The 22727-nt window shown below is 38.8% G+C and overlaps 1 protein-coding gene across 2 annotated transcripts in view; it reads left to right on the top strand.

Annotated features, from left to right (window-relative positions):
* The window catches only part of BLTP3B (bridge-like lipid transfer protein family member 3B), a 100093-nt gene that overhangs the window by 39352 nt on the left and 38014 nt on the right, over window positions 1-22727 (top strand). For both annotated transcript variants that reach the window (XM_055118013.1, XM_055118014.1), the window contains 8 exons: window positions 1347-1536; window positions 2031-2171; window positions 4874-5044; window positions 7963-8143; window positions 11351-11434; window positions 13543-13725; window positions 14476-14594; window positions 20810-20951. In XM_055118013.1, the coding sequence (XP_054973988.1) occupies window positions 1347-1536; window positions 2031-2171; window positions 4874-5044; window positions 7963-8143; window positions 11351-11434; window positions 13543-13725; window positions 14476-14594; window positions 20810-20951 (1211 nt within the window). The remainder of the gene's footprint in view (window positions 1-1346; window positions 1537-2030; window positions 2172-4873; window positions 5045-7962; window positions 8144-11350; window positions 11435-13542; window positions 13726-14475; window positions 14595-20809; window positions 20952-22727) is intronic.

Below are 22727 nucleotides of genomic sequence, written 5' to 3'. Positions count from 1 at the left end.
GGCAGAGCACATTACCTACTATTCTGCCTCTCTGGCAACCAAATACCCTAACTGAATACTTTAAACAGACCTCTTTTAGTTTCTTCTCCCACCAATTTTTTTAAAATATAGTTTCAATTTATCTAAATGTAAATTCACTGGATTAACTTTAGCTTCTCTTACTCATTTGGTTTACTGAATATTAACAGTACTGAGAACTAAAAGAAAGCATATTAACTGAAATGGAAAAAAGGAAACTTTCACATTCTACAAGCCAGATAATCTCTTAATTTTTGAATTTATTTTATGATTCTATGTGTCAGGGGTCTTTTTTCTTTTTATCTTTTTTTGGTTGTTGAGCCACACCTGGCAGTGCTTCTGGCTCTGCACTCAGAAATTATGCCTGGCGGCGCTCATGGGGGGACCATCTGGGATGCCAGAGATTGAACCTGGGTTGGCCACATGCAAGGCAAACACCCTACCCACTGCACTATCTCTCTGGCCCCCAATTTGGCCAAATTTTGATCTACTTAATTTAATTTCTAAGAGATTAAAATAGAGGGGAAATTAATAATTAATGCTCTCCATTCTGTATAGAACCATTGGCTAGCAGTGTTCCCACAGATGAATATCACTTGTATTACTTGTCATCCCGTTGTTCATCAATTTGCTCAAGTGGGCACTAGTAACATCTCCATTTGTCCCTGTCTTGTGCTAGTGTAGCTCAATGGTGTCTGCTCGCTCCAGGAACATGAAGACTATAAACTTAGTAAAATCGTTATTTTGTCATTTCAGAGAGGAGATAAACATCTGAGTAATGGTTATCAAATTCAGAAGAGATTTATAAATTTTAACTGTTTTTATTTATAATGAATGGTATACTCAAAACAATGTAGACTTCAAAAATTTTTTCATTTTGAGAATGTTTTTATAACTTAAATGTGACCCAGTTCCATTATAGTGACAGTTTTGCGGGGAGGGCTTGGGAGAGAACTCTTACCTGATCATACATACAGGTTTTGATGCTGCTTTGTCTCTGTAGTTCTGGGAGCTTACCTGGGCCTCCCAGATTACATCTACAACTCCAACAATTTGTTTAAACAAAAATGAATAATAATAGTATGGCAGTTTATATACCTGTTTGAGGAGGAGTAGCAGTGGAGAGTTGTTTGCTGCTCTGTACCTGTGGGTTGTTCCCAGTAGTGCCCAGGGACCATGTGAGAGATCCAGACGGCATCAGACTAGTACCTGGACCCCTTTACTATCTATCTGGCCCCAATTTGTGTATTTGTATGAACATGCTATACTGACAATACCTTTTTTTTTTTTAAGCTGTAATGCATCATGCTTTGCTTTTGTTTCTCCAGTGAATATGGCTTTGCTGAAAAAGTAGTTGAGGGAATTACTGTTTCTGTGAATTCCATTGTGATTCGCATTAAAGCAAAAGCCTTCAATGCATCCTTTGAACTTTCCCAGCTAAGAATCTATAGTGTAAATGCAAAGTGGGAACATGGTGATTTAAAATGTACCCGTATTCAAGATCCACAGAGAGGAGAGGTAAGTGGTTTTATTCTTCTCTGTTTTAAAAATGTCTTAGTGACTGATAAATAGGATGTTTGAAATAATTACTTTTTGGAATTTTTTTTGCCACACCTATTGGTACTTAAGGGTTATTCCCAGGGCTCACTCTGGGGATAGAACTGGAATTCTTCTATGCAAAACATGCATTCAGCCTATTGAACTATCTCTCCATCCATGAAATAACTACTTTTTATGGTTACCTAGATTAATATAGCTCCTAGGTTTACTCTTGCTATTTATATTTTCTGTGTTACTCTTAATGCTTACGTATAAAACATGCATTTTTTTTTTTTACGGTAACCAAGAGTTTGATTTATAAAGTCATTGAGCCCTATTTTAATTAAAATAAAAACATAGTGAATATATCCAGAATGTCTAACTAAAGTTAGTGAAGACATATATTTTTATTTAATGATAATGAATTTACGTTTTTTTTCTTTTGATTGAGTTAAACTCTGTGTTCTTCTTAGGTTTTGACATTTAAAGAAATAAATTGGCAGATGATTCGAATAGAAGCAGATGCTACCCAAAGTTCACATCTTGAAATTATGTGTGCTCCTGTTCGATTAATAACCAACCAATCAAAAATTAGAGTCACACTAAAAAGAAGAGTAAGTCAACATGTTATCTTTTAGATTCATGTAGCAGTTATTGGACTTAACAGAAAATTTAAAGTAAATTTGAGATGAAATATCTGTATACCAAAGCAATGCAAAAGTAAGGGGAATACAGTGAGATCAACAGTTGAAGCAATTTGATGTTATTACATAGAATACATTTTGTTTTAAAATACAATTTGTATATAATTTTTGATGTTATAAAATTGAATGCATTTTGTGTATTCTAGGTCTAATATTTTGGTTTTTAGTTTTGAGACACTGTAGATTTCTAGCTGCCAAATTTTAGAAATTTTTTTTTTTAATTTTTAAATGAATCACCGTAAGGTACAGTTACAGACTTAGAAACTTTTGTGCTTACGTTTCAGTCATACAGTGATCCAGTACCCACAGCTGCCAAATATTTGTTGTATAAAATTTTGTTTCTCCTGTTGCTGAGAAGTGGTTAAATGGTAAAATCTGTGTTATCAGTAATCAAAAGTATAGCTTCAGAAAGTGATTCAAATTAATAGGAAGGTAATTTATAGTGAGATGGAAGATAAATAAGAGATAGAAGATAATGGTCTATAATTGAGAGGACAGTTAAAGACATGAAAAGTTCTGAAATTGGCTTTGGTTTTGGGCCACACCTGGTGATGCTCAGGGATTACTCCTGGCTCTGCAATGAGGAATCACTACTAGTGGTATTAGGGGGACCATACCATATAGGGTGCTGGGACTTTAACTTGGGTTGCCTGTGTGGAAGGCAAGTGTCTAACATACTGTACTGTCTCTTCAGCCACAGTTTTAGTGAAATTTAATGAAGGAGCAATGCTTTTAAAATCATGACTCTAAGTCTCAGTATCACTGGATGCAAACAACTGTTAAATTGGAAAATAATTGTCAGAATGTAATAATATGAATAATGTGAAAGTGGTTACAGTAGCATTTTATTTATTTATTTATTTATTTTTCTTTTTGGGTCAGACCTGGCAATGCACAGGGGCTACTCCTGGCTCTGCACTCAGGAATCACCCCTGGCAGTGCTCAGGGAACGATATGGGATGCTGGGAATCGAACCCGGGTCGGCCGCATGCAAGGCAAACCCCCTACCCACTGTGCTATTGCTCCAGCTCCAGCATTTTATTTTTAAATTAATTTTAATCCCTCATTCTCTAAATTTAATTTCATTTGGATAATGTAATTTATTAGCCAAAAAGGCAAAACTGAATTATATGAATATTTGAAACTGTATGGTTTATACTTGAAATTTGTGGGAGTGGGATCAGCCACACCTCTCAGGGCCTTGGTTACTTCTGGTCCTGTACTCGGTGGCCACTCCTGGTGATGCTGGCGGGCCATATCCGGTGCTGAAATTGAACCAGAGCGAGCCACATGCAAGGGCTTAGAGCCTGTACTTGCTCTCTAGTCCCCGAATATATAACTCATTGCTAATTTCATTAATGAACATGGTTTTGTTTGGGGCTGGTACTGCTCCGCACAGTTCCTGGCTCTGAGCTAAGAGGAATCGTGTGGTTCTGGGGATGAAACTGGGCTTGGCTGCATGAGAAGCAAGCATCTATTTTTTGTTGTTGTTTTCTAAAAAAATTTACTTAATAAAAAAAAATTTACAAGATTGTTTACAATAATTTATTACATTCAATATTCTAACATCTATCCCACCACCATTATAGCTTCCTACTACCATTATTTTGAATTTTCCCACCACCACCGAAGCCTGCGTCAAAGGCAAATTCTAAGTAATTAATTTTTTTAGAAGCAAGCATCTTCACTGCTATATTATCCTCTTGGCCAGAGATTAAAATGTTTTTTTACCACCCCTGAAATAATGGTCAGTAGACCTGTGATCTGAGGGTGCCCAAGACTGTGGAGGTAGGGACATTGGGTTAATAGTGGAGAGATCTGGTGGTGTACATGGTGTAGCAGTAGTGAAATTTTTAATTTTATTTATTCATTTATTTTCATTTTTGGGTCACACCTGGTGGTGCATAGGGGTTACTCCTGGCTCTGCACTCAGGAATTACCCCTGGTGGGGACCATATGGGATGCTGGGAATCGAACCCGGGTCGGCTGCGTGCAAGGCAAATGCCCTACCAGCTGTGCTATTGCTCCAGCCCCAGTGAAATTTTTTAAAAAGTAATAAAGGTACTATTGTAACTATAGATAAATGAGTAACCCCCAAAAGAAAAAAAATAAATGGAAGATGAGCATAAATTAAAAATTTATGAGGATTATTTACCAAATTATATTTAAACTTATACTTTGAAAAAAAAACCTTTGTTTTATTTTTATTTTTGGGCCACATGCAGTGGTGCTCACGGTTTACTCCTGGCTCTATACTCTGGGATCACTTGATGGCTGGGATTGAGCCCTGATCTGCCGTATTCAGGGTTCACATCCTACCGCTCTATTATCACTCCTGCCTATTGGTTGTTGATTTTTTTTTTTTGCTTTCCTTTTTGGGTCACACCCAGTGATGCACAGGGGTTACTCGTGGCTCTACACTCAGGAGTTACTCCTGGCGGTGCTCAGGGGACCATATGGGATGCTGAGAATTGAACCCGGGTTGGCTGTGTGCAAGGCAAACACTCTACCCCTGTGCTATTGCTCCAGCCCCTGCCACCCATTGTTTTAATATAACTGCATTTTAGGTTTTATTTGTTGACTTAATCCTGTAAATCACTTTCCTTTGACAGCTGAAGGACTGCAATGTCATAGCAACTAAGTTGATCCTAATATTGGATGACTTACTATGGGTCTTAACAGATTCCCAGTTAAAAGCTATGGTTCAGTATGCAAAATCTCTTAGTGAAGCGATTGAAAAGTCAACTGAACAGAGAAAGAGTATGGCTCCTGAACCTCCACAGGTATGCTATTCAGGTAGCAGGGGAGGGAAAGTTAACTTTGCATATGAGTTACTTTGCATGTGTATGATTTAAAAATCAGATGTCGAGTCCAAGAGTTTTCTTTACCAAGTATAATTATACTTTACCAAGTATAATTACTCTGTAGTTTGTTTTATTTTTTTATTTTTTATTTTTATTTTTATTTTTTGGATCACACCTGGCGATGCACAGGGGTTTCTTCCTGGCTCTGCACTCAGGAATTACCCCTGGTGGTGCTCAGGGGACCATATGGGATGCTGGGAATCGAACCCAGGTCGGCCGCGTGCAAGGCAAACGCCCTACCTGCTGTGCTATTGCTCCAGCCCCAGTTTGTTTTATTTTTAATGTTTGGATCACACCTGGCAGTATCATGGCTTAACCTTGGTTCTCTTCAAGTGTTACATCTGACTCTGTGCTCAGGGATCCCACCTGGCAGTGTTGGGAGTGGGGTGGGGGCTGTATGTGGTATCAGGGATTGATAAAGTGTGCAATTACTCCTTTCCACAAGTATCAGAATCAAGCTTATGTGTTGTTTCCCTTCAGTCATTGCAAAAACAACAGGAAGGGAAGGGAGGGTGAAAATGACCAAGTTTATAGACAAAGGAAAGGGCATTTCTATATGAGGCATTGAAAGTATGGTGTTGATAAAGAGAATGGTATTTTTTTGCATTGTTTTTGTTTTTTTGTTTTTGGCCACACCCAGAAGTGTCCAGGGCTTCCTCCTGACTCTTTGCTTAGGCATCTCTTGGTGGTATGCAGGAACCATATGTAGTGCCAGGGAGTAGATCCTAATGATAACAATGAAGCATTCTTGTTTGAATGCCTGTTTCATTCAGTGTGTTGGTTATGTCATAGAGTTCTAGCTTGTAGGGTTTTGTTTGAAAGATCTGCAGTGATTTTCATGGAGGTGCCCGCAGAGGCACTTTGTGGGTTTGCTCTTACTGCTCTCTAGATAGTATCTCTTTGTCTTTTGCCATTTTAGTTATGATTTGTCTTGGCTTTTTCCCTTTGGGTTTAATTCTAATCAGAAGCATTTAAGCTTCCTGGATCTATGAGTCTTAACATTATTCTTCAAATTGGGGATGTTTTCAGCTATGACATTCCTCACCACAACTTTCCCTTTGCTCTTTCAGGACTCCTAAAATTTCTATGTTCTTCCTCTTCAGTCTGTTCATAGGCCATTGGTGCTTCCTTCATTTCTTTTTATTCCTGTTGACCCTTTATTTCTCTTTCCTAGTTTTGGATAGTTTCATGTATCTTATCTTTTTAGAACACTGATTCATCTGCTTCTGTCATCCATCCTACTATGGTTTATTCCTCTATTGTATTTTTCAATTCTCTGTCTTTCAGTTCTCTATCTTTCAATAGTGTGTCCATCATTGTTGGAATATTTCTCTGTTATTTTCTTTAATTCAGTCATAGCCTAATTATTGTCACTTTGAAACCCACAAGGCAGATTAGAGAGGTTTTCTGTGCTTGGGGTCTATTCAAGGCTTTTGTAGTTGTTTATTCTGCAGGTAGATCCCTTCATTGTGTTGGACACCCCAGCTGCCTGCCACAGGGGCTGGGCAATGATCCTGGATGGTGGGAGCTGGGCCCAAAGATTTGTTCTTATTTTTGAGGCTCACCTGGGGATAGTTGGGCAGTGTCAAGCTCAGTGCTCTGTCCTGAGGAGTTGCCTCTGCAGGTATCTTTTTGTTTGTTTTGGGTCACACCTGCCTGTGCTTTAAGGCTTACTCCTGGCTCAGTGCTCGAGGATCACTCCTAGAGGATTTGAGAGACTTCATAGGGTGCTGGGGATTGAACTCAGGTTGGCTGCATGCAAGGCAAACGGCTTACTTGCTGTACTATCTGTCGGTCTCTCTGGTCCCTGTCTTTTTGTTTTCTTTAATAGTACTCACAGAAGCTTTCTTTACTAGTGATATCACCTGTTGTCCCATTGATCATCGATTCACTCGAGCAGGTGCCAGTAACGTCTCCATCCGTCCTTGTTGTGTGCTTTTATCAGCCTCTCCTTACTCATCCTTTCCAAGGCTGCCATATTTGGGCCTCCTTCAGGATGAGGGAAACGAGGCCCTTTATTGTTACTATTTTTGGCATGTCAAATATGCCACAGGTAGCTTGCCAGGCTCTGCCGTGCGGGCGGGATATCCTTGGTAGCTTGTCGGGCTCTCCGAGAGGGACAGAGGCTTTGGGGGCGGCCTCTAATCGCCCTTACAGGTGCTCTCAGTCTACCGAATGCAAGCTTTTGGTCAACTGGCATGTTGTCGACCAAATACTGCATCACTCTCTTCTGGGAGCTTTATTTTATAGTCTCTGGATCTTGGCAGTTGAGGGCACCAGGGGCAGTTTGTGGGTGTGACTGCCAGACTACTGGAAAATAGGCCCAGTCCTGATCCGAGCAGGCTTGGAGATCTCAGGCACGGGTCCCGCATACCTGGGTTCCTCTGCCTGTTCCTTCATGCATGAGGCTTGTCCGAGTGTATGGAGAGTGGCCTTGAGCATGGCTGTGGCTGGGATCTAGAGGTTTTCAGCTGCTGGGGCTCTGCTTGGGTCCAGGAGGGAAACTCAACCCACCCCCCTCTGAGGGGCCCCGGTGAAGACAGCCTGGTACGGGGGCAGGAGATTCTGCCCGTTGATACATATGTTTCTAAAATTATGGCTATAAATATGACTAGTAAGATATTTACCAAAAACACTGAGTTATTCGGTTCATAGTAAGTTATGTATAATTACCCAGTTTTTAGGTTTTATTTCTGTATAATTGAGATAATATTTTAAGGAAACAGAATTATCAATAGAGGAATATATTAGCTCCTTTTTCATGAGTTTGTTATTAAAACTTTTAGGCTTTATTGTCAGTAGTATTTCAAATATTTAACCTGTTTTGAATCTTTTAGAGTGCTACAGTAACCCAGTCTACCCAGCAAGTGAAGACACCACAGACTACAAATGCTTCTGATCTGAATGACTCAATTGTGAAACAATTCAATGAATATGATGTTAAAGAAACATCCCATCATTTAGTGGTGTCTCATCTGGATCTGCACATATGTGATGATATTCACGCTAAAGAAAAAGGTAATAAAACTTGATTATTTCGTATTATTTTTCTCCGAGATACTATAAACCTGGCTTGTTTTTTACATGTATTATGCAGTATGTTTGATTGTTTTAGGCCACATCTGTTTGTGCTCATGGATCTCATCTGGTAGGTGTCAGAAGATTGTATGTGATGCCAGGAATCAAACACAAAGCATTTTTTCTCTCTCTGGTATACTTTCTGGTTCAGATAACTGGTTATAATTTGATCACATGCAAATATAGAGATGAAAGTGTATTTTATCCCCTGAACTCTGGCAGGAGTGACCCCCTAAGCCACTAGTAGGCCCTGTGCACAGCTGGGTGTGGTCAAAAAACCTAAAAATTTTTTTTCAATAAAGAGAAGTATAATTTTAAGTGTTAGATCTTGTATAGAAATTTGCTTTAGTAGTGACAGTAACAGTCATTAGCCATCGATGTTTTGTTCTTTCACAATTCATTCGTTTTTTGATTGTTTATTTTTAGTTTGGGGCACACCTGGCAATGCTGGGGGTTATCACATCCCACCCCACTCCCACCGCTTGCTTGTTAGTTGAGTTTGTTAGTGGGTCAGTAAAAGCCCTACTCACTGTATATACATGTTCTGGCCCCGAGGTGCTAGTTTTGAACTTGGGCCTTCTGCATGCAAAGCAGGTGTTCTTTGCCATTGAACTATTTCCTCTGCCTTTAGCTATCAATTTTAGCTATCAATTATTCTTAAATAGTAGGTTTTTCTTTTAATTCACTTTAATAGTTTTGAAATTCTTTTTTTTTTTCTCACTTTTTGGGTCACACCTGGCAATGCTCAGGGGTTACTCCTGGTTCTGCACTCAGGAATTACTCCTGGCGGTGCTCAGGGGACCATATGGGATGCTGGGACTCGAACCTGAGTCAGCTGCGTGCAAGGCAAATGCCCTGCCCGCTGTGCTATCTCTCCAGGCCCAAGTTTTGAAATTCTTGAGTGAAATTTTAATCTATATTCAGTTTATACTTCAGATGAGGGTCTTTTATTATTTTTTCAAATTTAATTTGATTTTATTTATAATTTTTTACAAAGCTGTTCATGATTGGATTTCAGCCATACAGTATTCCAACACTCATCTCTCTACCAGTGGAATAGACCACTATGACAGTAATAGCTGGAAATGATCACATTGAACAAGAGCTGAGGGTTAAAAGCTGAGGGTCTTTTAAAGCTAGAAGTTTTAGCCTATATTTCTCAGACTTATGAATTCATAAGTGACATTTCTGAAAATTCCGGGTCTGGATTTTTGAAGCTGATAGGAGTGAATAATGAGACCAGGAAACTTAGAAATTACCCTAGACAAGGCAGCCAGGTGTCAGCTAGTGGATACAAGGATGGTATGAAAGGAAAGTAGAATTTGGAGTTTTGGAAAGGCATTTGTTGTCTTTTTCTTTTGCTTTCCTTTATTTAGGTTTATAATTGACTACTACGTCAGTGATCTGCAAGGAACAAAGAAATTTAAAAAATCCAGATTAACAAAAGGAAGGGTCAAGGTTAAGTATCAAGCAAAAGAGTAAAGCTTTTCTTTCACATTTCTTATTTTTTACGTATTTTCACAGACTAAATTTTGATTTTACATAAGATGAAAATCTTCTCGAACATCTTAATCATGTTCAGTTCTGTGTTATTCTTAAATACAGAAACATCTGAAATGTCTTCCTAAGTTTGTGAAAGACTTGTCTGCTTGCAAAACCTGACCTAAGCCAACACTTATCCAATTGTTTGCTAATCATCTTTATTTTTGTACTTATTTTTTGGTTTTTGGCCACACGGCAGTTTACCCTTAGCTCTGTGCTCTGGGATTACTTCTGGCAGTGTTTTGTGGTGCTGGGGATCAAACCTGGGTTAGCCACATGTAGAAAGGTGTCTTTTACCTGTTGTACTTTCTCTTGCCCCAAATAATCATCTTTATTCAGCCCATCTAATAAAAATATTTTAGGATGTTTTTGTGGGGAATGGAGACTTCCAAGTAATGCGGGAGACTCAGCAGTCTGAACTAGAGGCTCTTGAGCCCATACCTAGTGTGTTGGGGCATCATGTTATGTCAGGGATTGAGCCACAGTTGGTTTATGCAAGGTTCTTAACACTGGCCTTAATATTGTTTTACTGAAGGTTTAATTAAAAAAAAATTCTGTAGACTCAGAATTTTCTGGTCTACAGAAAATTTTATATGAAACACTATATTTTTTATGAAACACTACTTTCATATAAAAAAAACCGTGAACTCCAAAACATTGTTCAAAAGGTATGTAAGGGATTGTAGATCTGTTCTAGAATTCTGAGATCAGTTTGAATTGACGAAAGACACTGCATAGGTGTGTTTTTGTGATTTCCTTCTACTTAGTTTTTCCATTTTCTTCTAAGTGTGATTTTTATGTTAGAATTACACTGACTTGTGATCTTCTGATCTTAATGTAGGAGCATAATCTTAAATAAATTAGATTCTAATAGACTCAATTTCTTCTCAGTAAGAGATAAGATGATAAAGTAGTAAAGATTTCTTTGGCTTAAAAATGGCAGCCAGAGCAATAGCACATCAAGTAGGGCACATGTGGCAGATCCAGGTTTTATCCCTGGCATCCCATATGGTCCCCCAAGCACTGCCAGTAGTAGTTTCTAAGTGTAGAAACAGGAGTAACCCCTGAGCATTGCTGTCTGTGACCCAAAAAACTAAAACTAAAAAACAGACAAAAAACCTGCTATACACTATTAGATGTGTGACTTGATCCTTTTTACTAAATTTGTTTCTCAATTTCCTTATGTAGACAATAGGGCTCATAATAATAGAGTATATCTTATAGGTTATTATGAGGAACAAGTAAGTATACCTAGAATTCTAAAAACAGTGTTTGATACATGATAGGACTGTAAAAACACTTTTGGGAGTGCAGTGCCTGGATTCATTTGTGAGAGCCTGCACTCTTACCAGTGACCTACATTCTCAGCTAAGTTCTGTAAATAGGACTGTTCTGCTATTCTTATATCTTTACCTTAATCTAGTGTCTTGAAAATAAGATCAGAAAATAAAAGATTAAATTGTGCTTTCTAAATTCTCAAGGTATTATCCTTCATAACAGAGATAGTCATCACTTTCTAGACTGCAAGTGTGCTAAGTTTGTGTTCCTGATACATGCTTACAATTTCTTTCTCTTTGTCTAAGTCTCGTCTTTTTCTTTTCTCAGAGTCAAATAGACGTATTACTGGAGGGGCTATGCAGCTGTCTTTTGCCCAGCTGACTATAGATTATTATCCTTATCATAAAGCAGGTATGTATTAAAATTTTTTTGGAACAGATAAATCTTGCTCTAAAATTAGGAAGATGGTTTATTTCATTTTGTTTTATATCATTTTAATTTATTGTGTTTTTGAAGGCAAAAATAGTGATGAGGGGCTGGAGCGATAGCATAGCAGGTAGGGCGTTTGCCTTGTACTCGGCCGACCTGGGTTCGATTCCCAGCATCCCATATGGTCCCCTGAGCACTGCCAGGAGTAATTCCTGAGTGCAGAGCCAGGAATAACCCCCGTGCATCACCAGATGTGACCCCCCCCACAAAGAAAAGAAAAGCAAAAATAGTGATGATATTAAAGAGGTGACATTATTTATCTTTCAGTATCAAGAGTATCAAGAGACCTATAATATTCTAAGTAACTTTAAATATGAAACTCAGAATATAGAGGAATATATGTTTGGTGATTTTATTCATTGTGACTAAACTCAGCAATTGTGTAGAAGGTGGAGAAGCTCCTAAGCAGTGCTCAAGGTGTCTGGGTGCAACGCCTGGTGATTCTTGCCCAGCTGGTCAGGCCTAGTTGTGCAAAGCAATGTGGGTCCAGTGGTGCTGGAGGCCACCAAGCTAGAGGCTCTGAAGTGTGCGGAGTTGAACTGCATAGGTTCTTGTACATATAGGTCGTGTGTCCCTAACCCCTAAGCTGTCTCCCCAGACTATGAGTAATTATTTTTGAACAATTTGTGTTAAAAATCATGAAAGAATATATTGTAAAACAATAACTGATTTTAGCTAAATTATAAGACAATTCAAGAACTTCTAGATAAACCTAATTTTCTAAACTTCATCAATAATTAAGATGTAATAAACATTATTATTATTATTATTATTATTTTATTATTATTATTTTAATTTTGGGGACCATCCAAGTTTTGCTCAGCAGATCCAGAAGTTTCACCAGTGATCTTCTTTCTGCCAAGCTGGCTTGTGGGTCTGTTCAGGGGTCTGAGAGTGTGATGCTACTTTGGCCCTGTGATGTTGGGGACTACGCAGGCCACCTCAGAGGTTTTTGGGGTCTTCAGGTCTCCACCTGGAAATACTTGGGTGACCATGTGTTGCTGGGAGTTAAGCCCAGGTTGGTGCTCTAAGTGCGCTTCACTATCTCCCAGCCCCTTAGTCGACTCTTCAATAATCAAATGTTAGTGGATGTTTTTCTTCCAAATAATAAAAAACAAAAATTTGTTATTTTTTTACTGTTTGTTTTTGAGGCCACACTCAACTGTGCTCAGGGCTTACTCATGGCTGTGTGTGCTCAAGGATCACTTCTGGTGATGGTCAGGGGATGCACCATATGTGGTGCCAGGGATCAAACCCAGATCAGTCACCTGCATTGCTGGTACCTTGCCCATTATACTGTCTCTCCAGCCCAAATGTTTGTTTTCTATAACAGCACTGTTTGGAGGGGTAAAACTTTATATCATAAGTCGATTTTATTTTATTAATTTCTATTTATGTGGGGCTACACTATGCTTGGGGGACCATGTGATGTCCAAGACTGAACCTGAGTCCCACATGTGAAGCATGCACTCCAACCCTTTGAGCTATCTCCCCATCCAATTTTTATTTTCTTAACCCTTTTATTTTCATATTACCTGTCTTAGTTGTTTTAGGCAAGCCTAATCCTGCATTTAATTTTTCTTCCCAAGAACTTACATAGTTATAGGTGGTTGCCCCTTGATTGTTCATTTTTAGAATTTTACTGGTGTTGTGTTTCAATAATCCTTACCAGTTTTCTGGATAGGTTTTGTTAGTCACTTTACAATAAGTCTTTGATAAAAGAATTTTTTTTAGTTGTATTTTGGGAATTATGTCCAGTGGAGCTATATATAGCAACATTCAGTTATCAGTAGTAATGTTTCTAATAAAAACTTTGGTGTTCTGTCCTGGATGAGATTCTAGATAAAAGTTCTCACATTATTCATTTTTGACTATTTCTTAGGAATATTTAAAGTTTGTAGCAAGTGGAGGCTCTAATTTTATTGGAAGATTAAAGCATCTCTTGACATGAGTAATTATCATCTGCAGTCTTCTTTGATTAAATTTAAATGGTGTACTTTTCAGTGAAATATCTGCTATTCATTTTACAGGTGATAGTTGTAATCATTGGATGTGTTTTAGTGATGCAACCAAAACAAAAAATGGATGGGCCAATGAGTTGTTACATGAATTTGAATGCAACGTTGAAATGCTTAAACAGGCTGTAAAGGATCATAATGTAGGTTCACCTCCTAAGTCCCCAACACATGCCTCTCCCCAGAATACACAAACAGGTATTTTACCTATAACAACATTATTATATCCCCTAATATTAATTGTGTGTATTTTTCTATGTAATTATACCATTTAAAAATTAATACTAGGTTTATTTAAAGTCTAAAAATCTTACATTTAATTAGATCTGAGGTTTATATCAAAACAGTTTTTAAATTAATGTGATTAATAAGAGTAAAACTGAAGTAGAATATTTGAGGCTTTTAAATCTCTAGTAGATCAGAAATTTAGCCAAAAGCTATTATATGATGGGACTGGAGTGCTAGCATAGTGGGTAGGGCGTTTGTCTTGCACGCGGCCGACCCGGGCTCGATTCCCAGCATCCCATATGGTCCCCTGACCACCACCAGGGGTAATTCCTGAGTGCAGAGCCAGGAGTGACCCCTGTGCATCATTGGGTGTGACCCAAAAAGAAAAAATAAAGTTATTATATGAGAATGTCTTAGATGTGATATAAATATTTTTCTGGCTTTAGGAATAATCACAAAAAGAGCAATTATTTTTTAAACATATTTCTATGATAGTTTATGTAGTATTTCCATATATCCTGTTGAAGAAATTAGAATTTGAGCCCAGATATAACTCAGTGGTATGTGCTTTGACTGTAAATTCTTGGATTTGATTCCTAGCACTAACTTGCGGAAGTAAAAAAAAGTAGGATACATCTATATTACTAGTAGTTGTCGTAATAAAAAATTGACTTTAAAAATAAATTGCAAATAGCTGAAAGGAGCATTTGTTTCCCACAGAGAAAAATTCAGTTCTGAAAGGGACATCTGGAGCACCTTCAGTATTATCTCAACAATTCAAAACTAAATTAATGTCCTGTTCCGTTGTGGTTAGACTGGCAGATTTCAATATATACCAGGTATGTTGTTTTTAAAATGAAATCTTTTGATAGACACAACTTTTTTTTTTATCTCCTACAAACAACTCTTATAAATAGACCATTTAAAGCCATTTTGACCACTTTTGTGAAATGACTAAGACATGATAAAAATATCAGTTCATTAATTTTTGTGTACATGGTAACTCAGAATCTGCCAAACTGTGAGCCTAACACTGTATAATACTTGTGATACACTCTAAGTTAGGTAGTTTCCTTAAATTACCCACATGCACAAAAATTCACTAGAAACTTCATAAACCTCATTGAAATAATGTTATATTCAGAGTCACATATGATGAGAGAGAGAGAGAAAAAGAGAGAGCATTAAGTTGGGTCTGCCAAGATTTCAGAAATCAGCCTTCTAGCATGGACTGTTAGCAGTATGCATGAAGTATTGGCCTATGTAGTTCACTCATTGTATAGTTAGACTGTATCAGTGACCCAAAGCTTCACCCTTTAAATCCTACCGCAGAACAAATGAGCAGAAATATTTTTGTTCATTGGACTGAGTAAAGATGATAATTTGATAATTTGCAGTTTGTTCTTTTAGGTCAGGTTTTGGTCAACCCAATTTCTCTTCGGAGCATAAACTGTTTCAGTTGCAGACCCAAGCATCTACCATGAGTAGTAATTTTTTGTTTGTTTGTTTTGTTTTTTGGCCTTTTTAGGCCATATTTGGCATGCTCAGGGGTCACTCCTGGCTCTGCACTCAGGAGTTAATCCGTAGGCTTGGGGGACCACATATGGAATGCCAGGCATAAATCTGGATCCTTTGGTCAGCCATATGTAAGGCAAACGGCCTACTTATCGTACTATTGCTTTGGCCTCCAGGTAATACATTTAAAAAAATTATAATTGCCTTCGAGAAACAGGGACAAAAGCCTGATCTCATTTTTAGAGGCAGGTTACTTGTTATTTAGTATCTCAGTGGAACAAACAAAAATACTTCTTTTACTTTATTGAATTACCAAATATTGGCTAGACTGAGAATATATTTTATAGCTAAGAGCTCTATTCTGGCATCAGGGAGATAGCTCAAAGAGCTGAAGCACATGCTTTGATTGGAGAGCTTCTGGTTTGATTTTTGGCACTGTACAACCCCCTGAGCACTGCTAGGAGTGACTCTTGAGCAGCAAGGTGGGAATAATCACTGAGCACACTTGGGTGTGATAACAAAGCAGTCTGTTATTAATACTTTCTTATTTGTTTTTTATTCTGGGGCGATATAGCTATGCTTGGGGGTCTGCTCCTGGCCAATAGTCAGGGCACTGTGATCAAGGATCGAACCCAAGCTTCCTGCATATAAAGCCTGGGCTCTGGCCCAAAAAGCTATTTGTCTGACCTCTCCATTTACTTATTCAGCGTATAGTCATATAGCATTTGATATCACAATCCTTGAGACCCACACACTAGATTGTGTTACTTATTTTTTTTAATTAGAGAAAATCTCAAATGTATTATGATTTATGAATTGTTCTAGTTATTTTTGGTCACTTGTGATTTTGAAACTGACTTGAATTTTAACAGTTTTCTTACTGATTTTCAACTGAGGCCAGTTTTGCCGTCCCCTCCACCCAGATACTTGATAGTGTCTGATGGCTATTTCAGTTGTCACAGCTAGAGGGAGTTACTGCTGAGAATGGTACTGCATAGATTTCTGTGGCACATGGGACAGCACACAAAAAAGGAACCATCTGCTCCAAATGTCAGTAGTGCCAATTTTGAGAAACGCAGACGAGTTATTTTGTTCTTGAAAAGTTGCTTCTTTCTTTAATCCTATATATAAGAATTTTCCTTGAAGTGGGCTTGAATAAACAAATTCATATGGAAATGAACGAAAAGGAATCACCGATAATCAGTGATTGAAAGTGAAATTCACAGTGAAGTCCAGTAGGGGCTGGAGGGATTGTACAGGGGTTGAGGCACTTGGCTGTGCCTGAGGCCTAACCCAGTTTGAATCTGGCACTGTATCCCTGAGTAAAGCTGCAGTGATAAACCCTGAGTCCTAAGCACAGAGCCATCTGGGCATGGCTCCAAAACAAAAAGGTACTATATACACAAACACAGAATAAAGTATTTTTATTCGTTAATTGTTAGGTGGAGGGCACATCTGGTGCTTCTTAGGGCTTACTAAGAAACTTCCTGTTCTGTGCTCAAGGAACACTCCTGGCAGTGCTCAGGACCAGATGCCAGGATCAAACCTGAGCTGGCTGTGTGTAAGGCAAAGACCTTACCTGCTGTATTACCCTCCAGACCCCAAATGAAAGACTTTTGAATGAAATAAAATACTTTGTTTCTCCGAATTTAAATTATTTTAATTGTTAAAGGAAAGGGACAGTCAGCTGTTGAAAAATTGATACTTTAGTTGAAGGGGATTTGTTTCCACATGGAGACAACAGCTTAGATATGTAAGGAAATAACACCAATTGATAAAAATTATAGAGAATTGAAAGACTTAATTAGCCACTTATAAAAGAGGAAACCATTGAAAAAATTTATTCCACTTCATATGAGACGTAGACATATATTTATTAAAGGATGAGAAGATAATCAAAACAAATTGAGGTATTCATCTGAATCTACTAAACAAACATGAGCAAATGATTTCTTTGAAAGCTGTTGTTTTGGTTTGGGGCAAATCAGCATATACTTTTGTTTGGGGGTCATACCCTGTGGTGCTCAGTGCCTTTATATATTATTCCTGGCTCTGTGTTCAGGACTGACCCTTGGTGGGACAGGAGGGACTATTTGTGATGCTGGGCATTTGGAAGTGCGGTGATTTATATATAAAGCAAGTGCCATAACCCCTATTCTCCAGTCCCTTTTATTTCTTTATTTATTTAAAAAATTTTTAATGAATCACTGTCAGATACAGTTACAGACTTACACACTTTCGTGAATGTTTCAGTCATTCAATGGTTGAGTTCCCATCTTTCCACCAGTGCCCATTCTCCATCACCAATGTTCCCAGTATCCCTCCTGCCACCCCAACTCCTTTCTTCCCTTCTGCTGCTTCTGTGGCAGGCACATTCCCTTTTACTCCCTCTCTACTTTTGGGTGTTATGGTTTGCAATACAGGTATTAAGTGGCCATCGTGTGTGGTCTAAAGTTACTTTCAGCACACATTTCCTGTCCCGAGCAAGCCCCTCCAAGCATCCTTTGCTTGGTGGTCCCTTCTCTATCTCATCTCCCCCCACCCCCTTACCCCCATGTGCTGCTGGCTTCCAAGCTGTGGAGGAATCCTCCTGGGTTCTTATCTCTACTATCCTTGGGTGTAACTCTCCCATTATGTTGCTTTATATTCCACAAATGAGTGCAGTTTTTCTGTGTCTGTCTCTCTCTTTCTGACTCATTTCACTTAACATGATACTCTCCATGTCAAACCACTTATAAGCAAATTTCGTGACTTCATCTTTTCTAACAGCTGCATAGTATTTCATTGTGTAGATGTACCAAAGTTTCTTTAACCAGTCATCTGTTCTCAGGCATTCAGGTTTTTTCTAGATTCTGGCTATTGTAAATAGTGCTACAATAAACATACAAGTACAGATACCATTTCTACTGTACTTTTTTGCATCTCTGGGATGTCTTCCCAGAGATGGTATTGCTGGGTCAAATGAGATTTCAATTCCTAATTTTTTTTTTTTTTTTTTTTTTGCTTTTTGGGTCACACCCGGCGATGCTCAGGGGTTACTCCTGGCTCTGCACTCAGGAATCACCCCTGGCGGTGCTCGGGGGACCATATGGGATGCTGGGAATCGAACCCGGGTTGGCTGTGTGCAAGGCAAACGCCCTACCCGCTGTACTATTGCTCCAGCCCTCAATCCCTAATTTTTTGAGAAATGTTCATATTGTTTTCCAAAAGGGCTGAACCAGTAGGTGTTCCCACCAGCAGTGAAGAAGAGTCCCCTTCTCCCCATATCTACGCCAACACTGGTTTCTTTTGTTCTTTTTTTTTTTTTTTTTTGCTTTTTGGGTCACACCCAGCGATGCTCAGGGGTTACTCCTGGCTTTGCACTCAGGAATTACTCCTGGCAGTGCTTGGGGGACCATATGGGATGCCGGGGATCGAACCCGGGTCGGCCGCGTGCAAGGCAAACGCCCTACCCACTGTGCTATCGCTCCGGCCCCTCTTTTGTTCTTTTGGATGTATGTCAGTCTCTGTGGTGTAAGAGGATATCTCATTGTAGTTTTGATCTGCATCTCCCTGATGATTAGTGATGAAGAACATTTTTTCATGTGCCTTTTGTCCATGGGGATTTCTTCTTTGAGAAAGTTTCTGTTCATTTCATCGCCCCATTTTCTGATGGAATTGGATGTTTTCTTCATGTACAGTTCAACCAGTGCCTTGTATATCCTTGATATTAACCCCTTATCAGATGGGTATTGGGTGAATATCCTTTCCCATTTGGTAGACTGTCTTTGTATTCTGGTCACTGTTTCTTTTGAGGTACAGAAGCTTCTTAGTATAATATAGTCCACTTGCTTGGTCAGTGGCATTTCTTCTTTGAAGATACCTTTAGCTTCAGTGTTGTGGAGGGTTTTGCTGACCTTTTCTTCAGTGTACCTTAAGAATTCTGGTCTGATGTTGAGGTCTTTAATCCATTTTGATCTGACTTTTGTGAATGATGTTGGATAGAGGTGAGTCCATTTTTTTTCCATGTAGCTCTCCAGTTTTGCCAGCACTATTTGTTAAAGAAGCTTTCCTTACTAGTATCCGGCATCATAGATTTCAGGCTGAAAAGATTACAAGGGTCCAGTCTCCTTTAATCTTTTTTGTTTGTGGGTCATACCTGGGGTTGTGCTCAGGGCTACTCCAGAAGCTCTTTGCTCAGGGCTTACTTCCAGTGGTGCTTAGAGTACCATACGGTGCCCTCTATCAAACCTGGGCCTCCTGCATGGAAAGCATGTGCTCAGTTTGTCGAGCTACTACTCTTGCCCAGTATTTACAATTTTGTTCTGTAGTTTTGGTTTTGAGCCAACCCAGTGATGCCCGGCTCTGTGCTCCAGGCTCTGTGCACAGGGGTCACTTCTGGGACCTCAGGGGACCATGTTGTGTGCCGGGGATTGAGATCAGCTGCGTGCAAGGCAGACCTCTTACCTGCTATCTCTCTCAACATATTTTATGTAATTATAAATTTGCTGCTTTATGAGGAAAATGAAAAAGCACAGTATTAAAACTAATAGTCTTTTTGACCGAAGCAGTCATAGTTGTATTATTTGTATAATACAGCAGAATTTACTGTCTTCATCATTAAGTATACAATTCACTAGTGTTACGTATGTTCACATTGTTTTACTGTGAAGGGAAGTCAGATTTCTGTACCCATCAAATGGGCCTGTACCCATTTTAATGAGGGATGGTCTGATTCCTGTGAATAGTTGTCTGGCTATCTTTCTGTTTTCTGCTCATTACCAATATCATGGGAAGCCTGACTCCTGGTCCTACTTGTTTATCACCCTGTCCTGTGTAACCCCTCCCGCTTTCCATCCTTGAGCCTAGAGGTCCCAGCTCAGACCATCTCCCAGTCCAGGGATGAGCTCTGTGTACATATAACCTGAATCTGGGGCCTAGCCTTTGGATATGACCCTGCTACTCCTTCACCAGTACTAAATAAATACATTTATTTTCTTCTTCCTCCTAGTGTCTGTCTTTGTCTGTTTCCTTTGCTGGGCTCTTTTGCAACATTTCAGTCATCACTACTGATTGTCTCCTTAATTCCTTTACCTGAAAGGAAACTGTTTATAGTGTATTATTTTTCTTAATGTTAAATTTTGTACGGAATTATTATAAAGTACTACTGGGAAAACATTCTTGTCTTGGGACTTGAATCTGTATGTGACTCTGCTATTTATCTGTATTATCTTATGAAGCAGTAGTGATTTTTAAAGATCAAAAAATGGTGAATTTTGGTGTTGGAATATTGAATGCCTGTAACAAATCTTTGTAAAGTATGGTGTTTAAATAAAGTGGGGTGAGGGGAGCAATAGTAAATTTACAAGGACTATTGTACAACTTTAATTTTGTAATTGTTAAGATCCAAAGAGGTGATATGTTTCTGAAGTTGATAGGTGTTTAGTTTTAATGTGACAATGGAATTGCATTATTAGTATATTACTAGAGTTTTAAGAATGCACATACATAAGTAATTTGGGAAAGGACTTTTATCAGTGTTACTACATTATTTTTTTAGGTTTCTACAGCTGAACAGTGCCATTCTTCTCCCAAAACTATGATTTCTTGCAATAAAAAATCTTTGTATCTTCCCCAAGAAATGTCTGCTGTCTACATAGAATTTACAGAATATTATTATCCAGATGGAAAAGATTTTCCAAGTAAGTTTTTTTTCTATTTCATTGTTTTTGGATACTTGGGGGCTTATTGTTTTTATTTTTGTTTTATCTCCTACTAAGCAAACCTTTCGTATATAATGTGGAGAGAGGGCCTGGGGGTTGCTAGGGAGGTGATCCAGAGGGCCAGTGCTGGGTTCAAAGCAAACCCAGGCAAAACCAAATCAGGGGAAAAAAATGTAAAAGCCCATGATTCTTCAGTTTTCTTTTCTTCTCTCTTTTTTTTTATGTTTATTAAGCATACAACTCGTAATATTTTAGCATTTTATTACTTTTACTGTTATTTTCCCTAACTTCTTGTAAGCTTCCTTAATGCCAGGAATAAAGTAGTATTTATGCTTATGCTTCATTTTATCCTTAGTTTAGATTTTTTGTTTTTGTTTTTGTTTTGGCCACTCCTGGCGGTACACAGGATTTACGTTTGGCTTTGCTCTTATGGATCACTCCTGAAGGGGCTCAGGGACCACATGGGATGCTGGGGGTCAAACCCAGGTCAGCAACATACAAGGCAAGCACCTTACTCGCTGTCTTGTCTCTTTGGCCCTGTTCAGGTAACTTATATGCCTGTTATTTTTTTCCCTCTTTTTCCTTCTCTTTATGGGGTCCCATATTTGATTGTGGTGTTTTCCCCATGGGGCATGGCCCTAAGATTTGTTTTGATCTGGGGTTTTAGGCCATACCCACTGATGCTCAGAGGTTGCTCCTAGTTTGGTACTTGGAGGTAGCACTCCTAGTTTCTTTAATTATTTTGCCCGTTTGCCTGTTTTTCTAATATCAGTTTTTAGTTTCAAAAGATAATTATCATGTTTACACCTTTGTTTTTAATTAAAAACTGGAGTGACTTGAAGAAACATATCAAACTGCTACTGCTTCAGTCCTAGTCTGAGCCAAATTTAGAGAATTTAATCATCCCCAGATTTGATTTTTAACAGTGGTTTGTTTATTATTAATTTGTCTAGTCTGTCTTCAAATTAGACACTTATGATTTGCTTAACACCTAGTAAATAATTAAATGAGGAGTCAGAGCAGTAGTACAGCAGTTGTACACTTGCCTTGCATGTGGCTGACCAGAGCACCACCTTTGCTCCCCCAAGTCTACCAGGAGTGATCCTTGAGTACAGAACCAGAAGTAAGCCCTCAGCACTGCTGGGTGTCTCCCAGAGACAAAACTAAATGAGATTCTCCTAATCCTTATCCTTTGCCACTATCCTTATTCCCTCTACCCCCACCCCACCTGGCCATTCATAGCCATTTGTTTATAATTAGATATTTCCTCTGTGTGTGTGTGTGTGTGTGTGTGTGTGTGTGTGTGTGTGTGTGTGTGTGTGTGTTCGGGCTTTGATTTTGGGCCACACCTAGCTATTCTCAGGGCATACTCCTGGCTCTGTGCTCAGGAATCACTCTCGGTGATTAGGGGAATAAAGCCCAAGACAAGCACCCTACCCATTGTACTTTCTCCCTAGCCTCCCACTGTGTTTGGTAATCTCAGTTTTGTTACCTGTATTTTTGTGTTATTCAGAGGGTCAGTAAAATGGTGATGAATTCCTTTAACTCCAGAGCTATTTATTTCTACTTCCTATATGTGATAATCTAGCTAGGTGGAGTATTATTTTTTGTTTATTTTTAGGCCATACCTGGTCTTGCTCAGGGTTCTGTGCTCATGGATCACTCCTGATAGTACTGTGAGAACTGTATGATGCCAGGATTTGAATCTGGGTGTCTTCATGCAAAGCATGTGACTCTCACCTACCCTGGGAAGTG

Source organism: Sorex araneus, chromosome 10 (assembly GCF_027595985.1).
Source record: "Sorex araneus isolate mSorAra2 chromosome 10, mSorAra2.pri, whole genome shotgun sequence".
Classification (NCBI taxonomy): Eukaryota; Metazoa; Chordata; class Mammalia; order Eulipotyphla; family Soricidae; genus Sorex; species Sorex araneus.
This window is presented reverse-complemented; position numbering and strand designations above follow the sequence as displayed.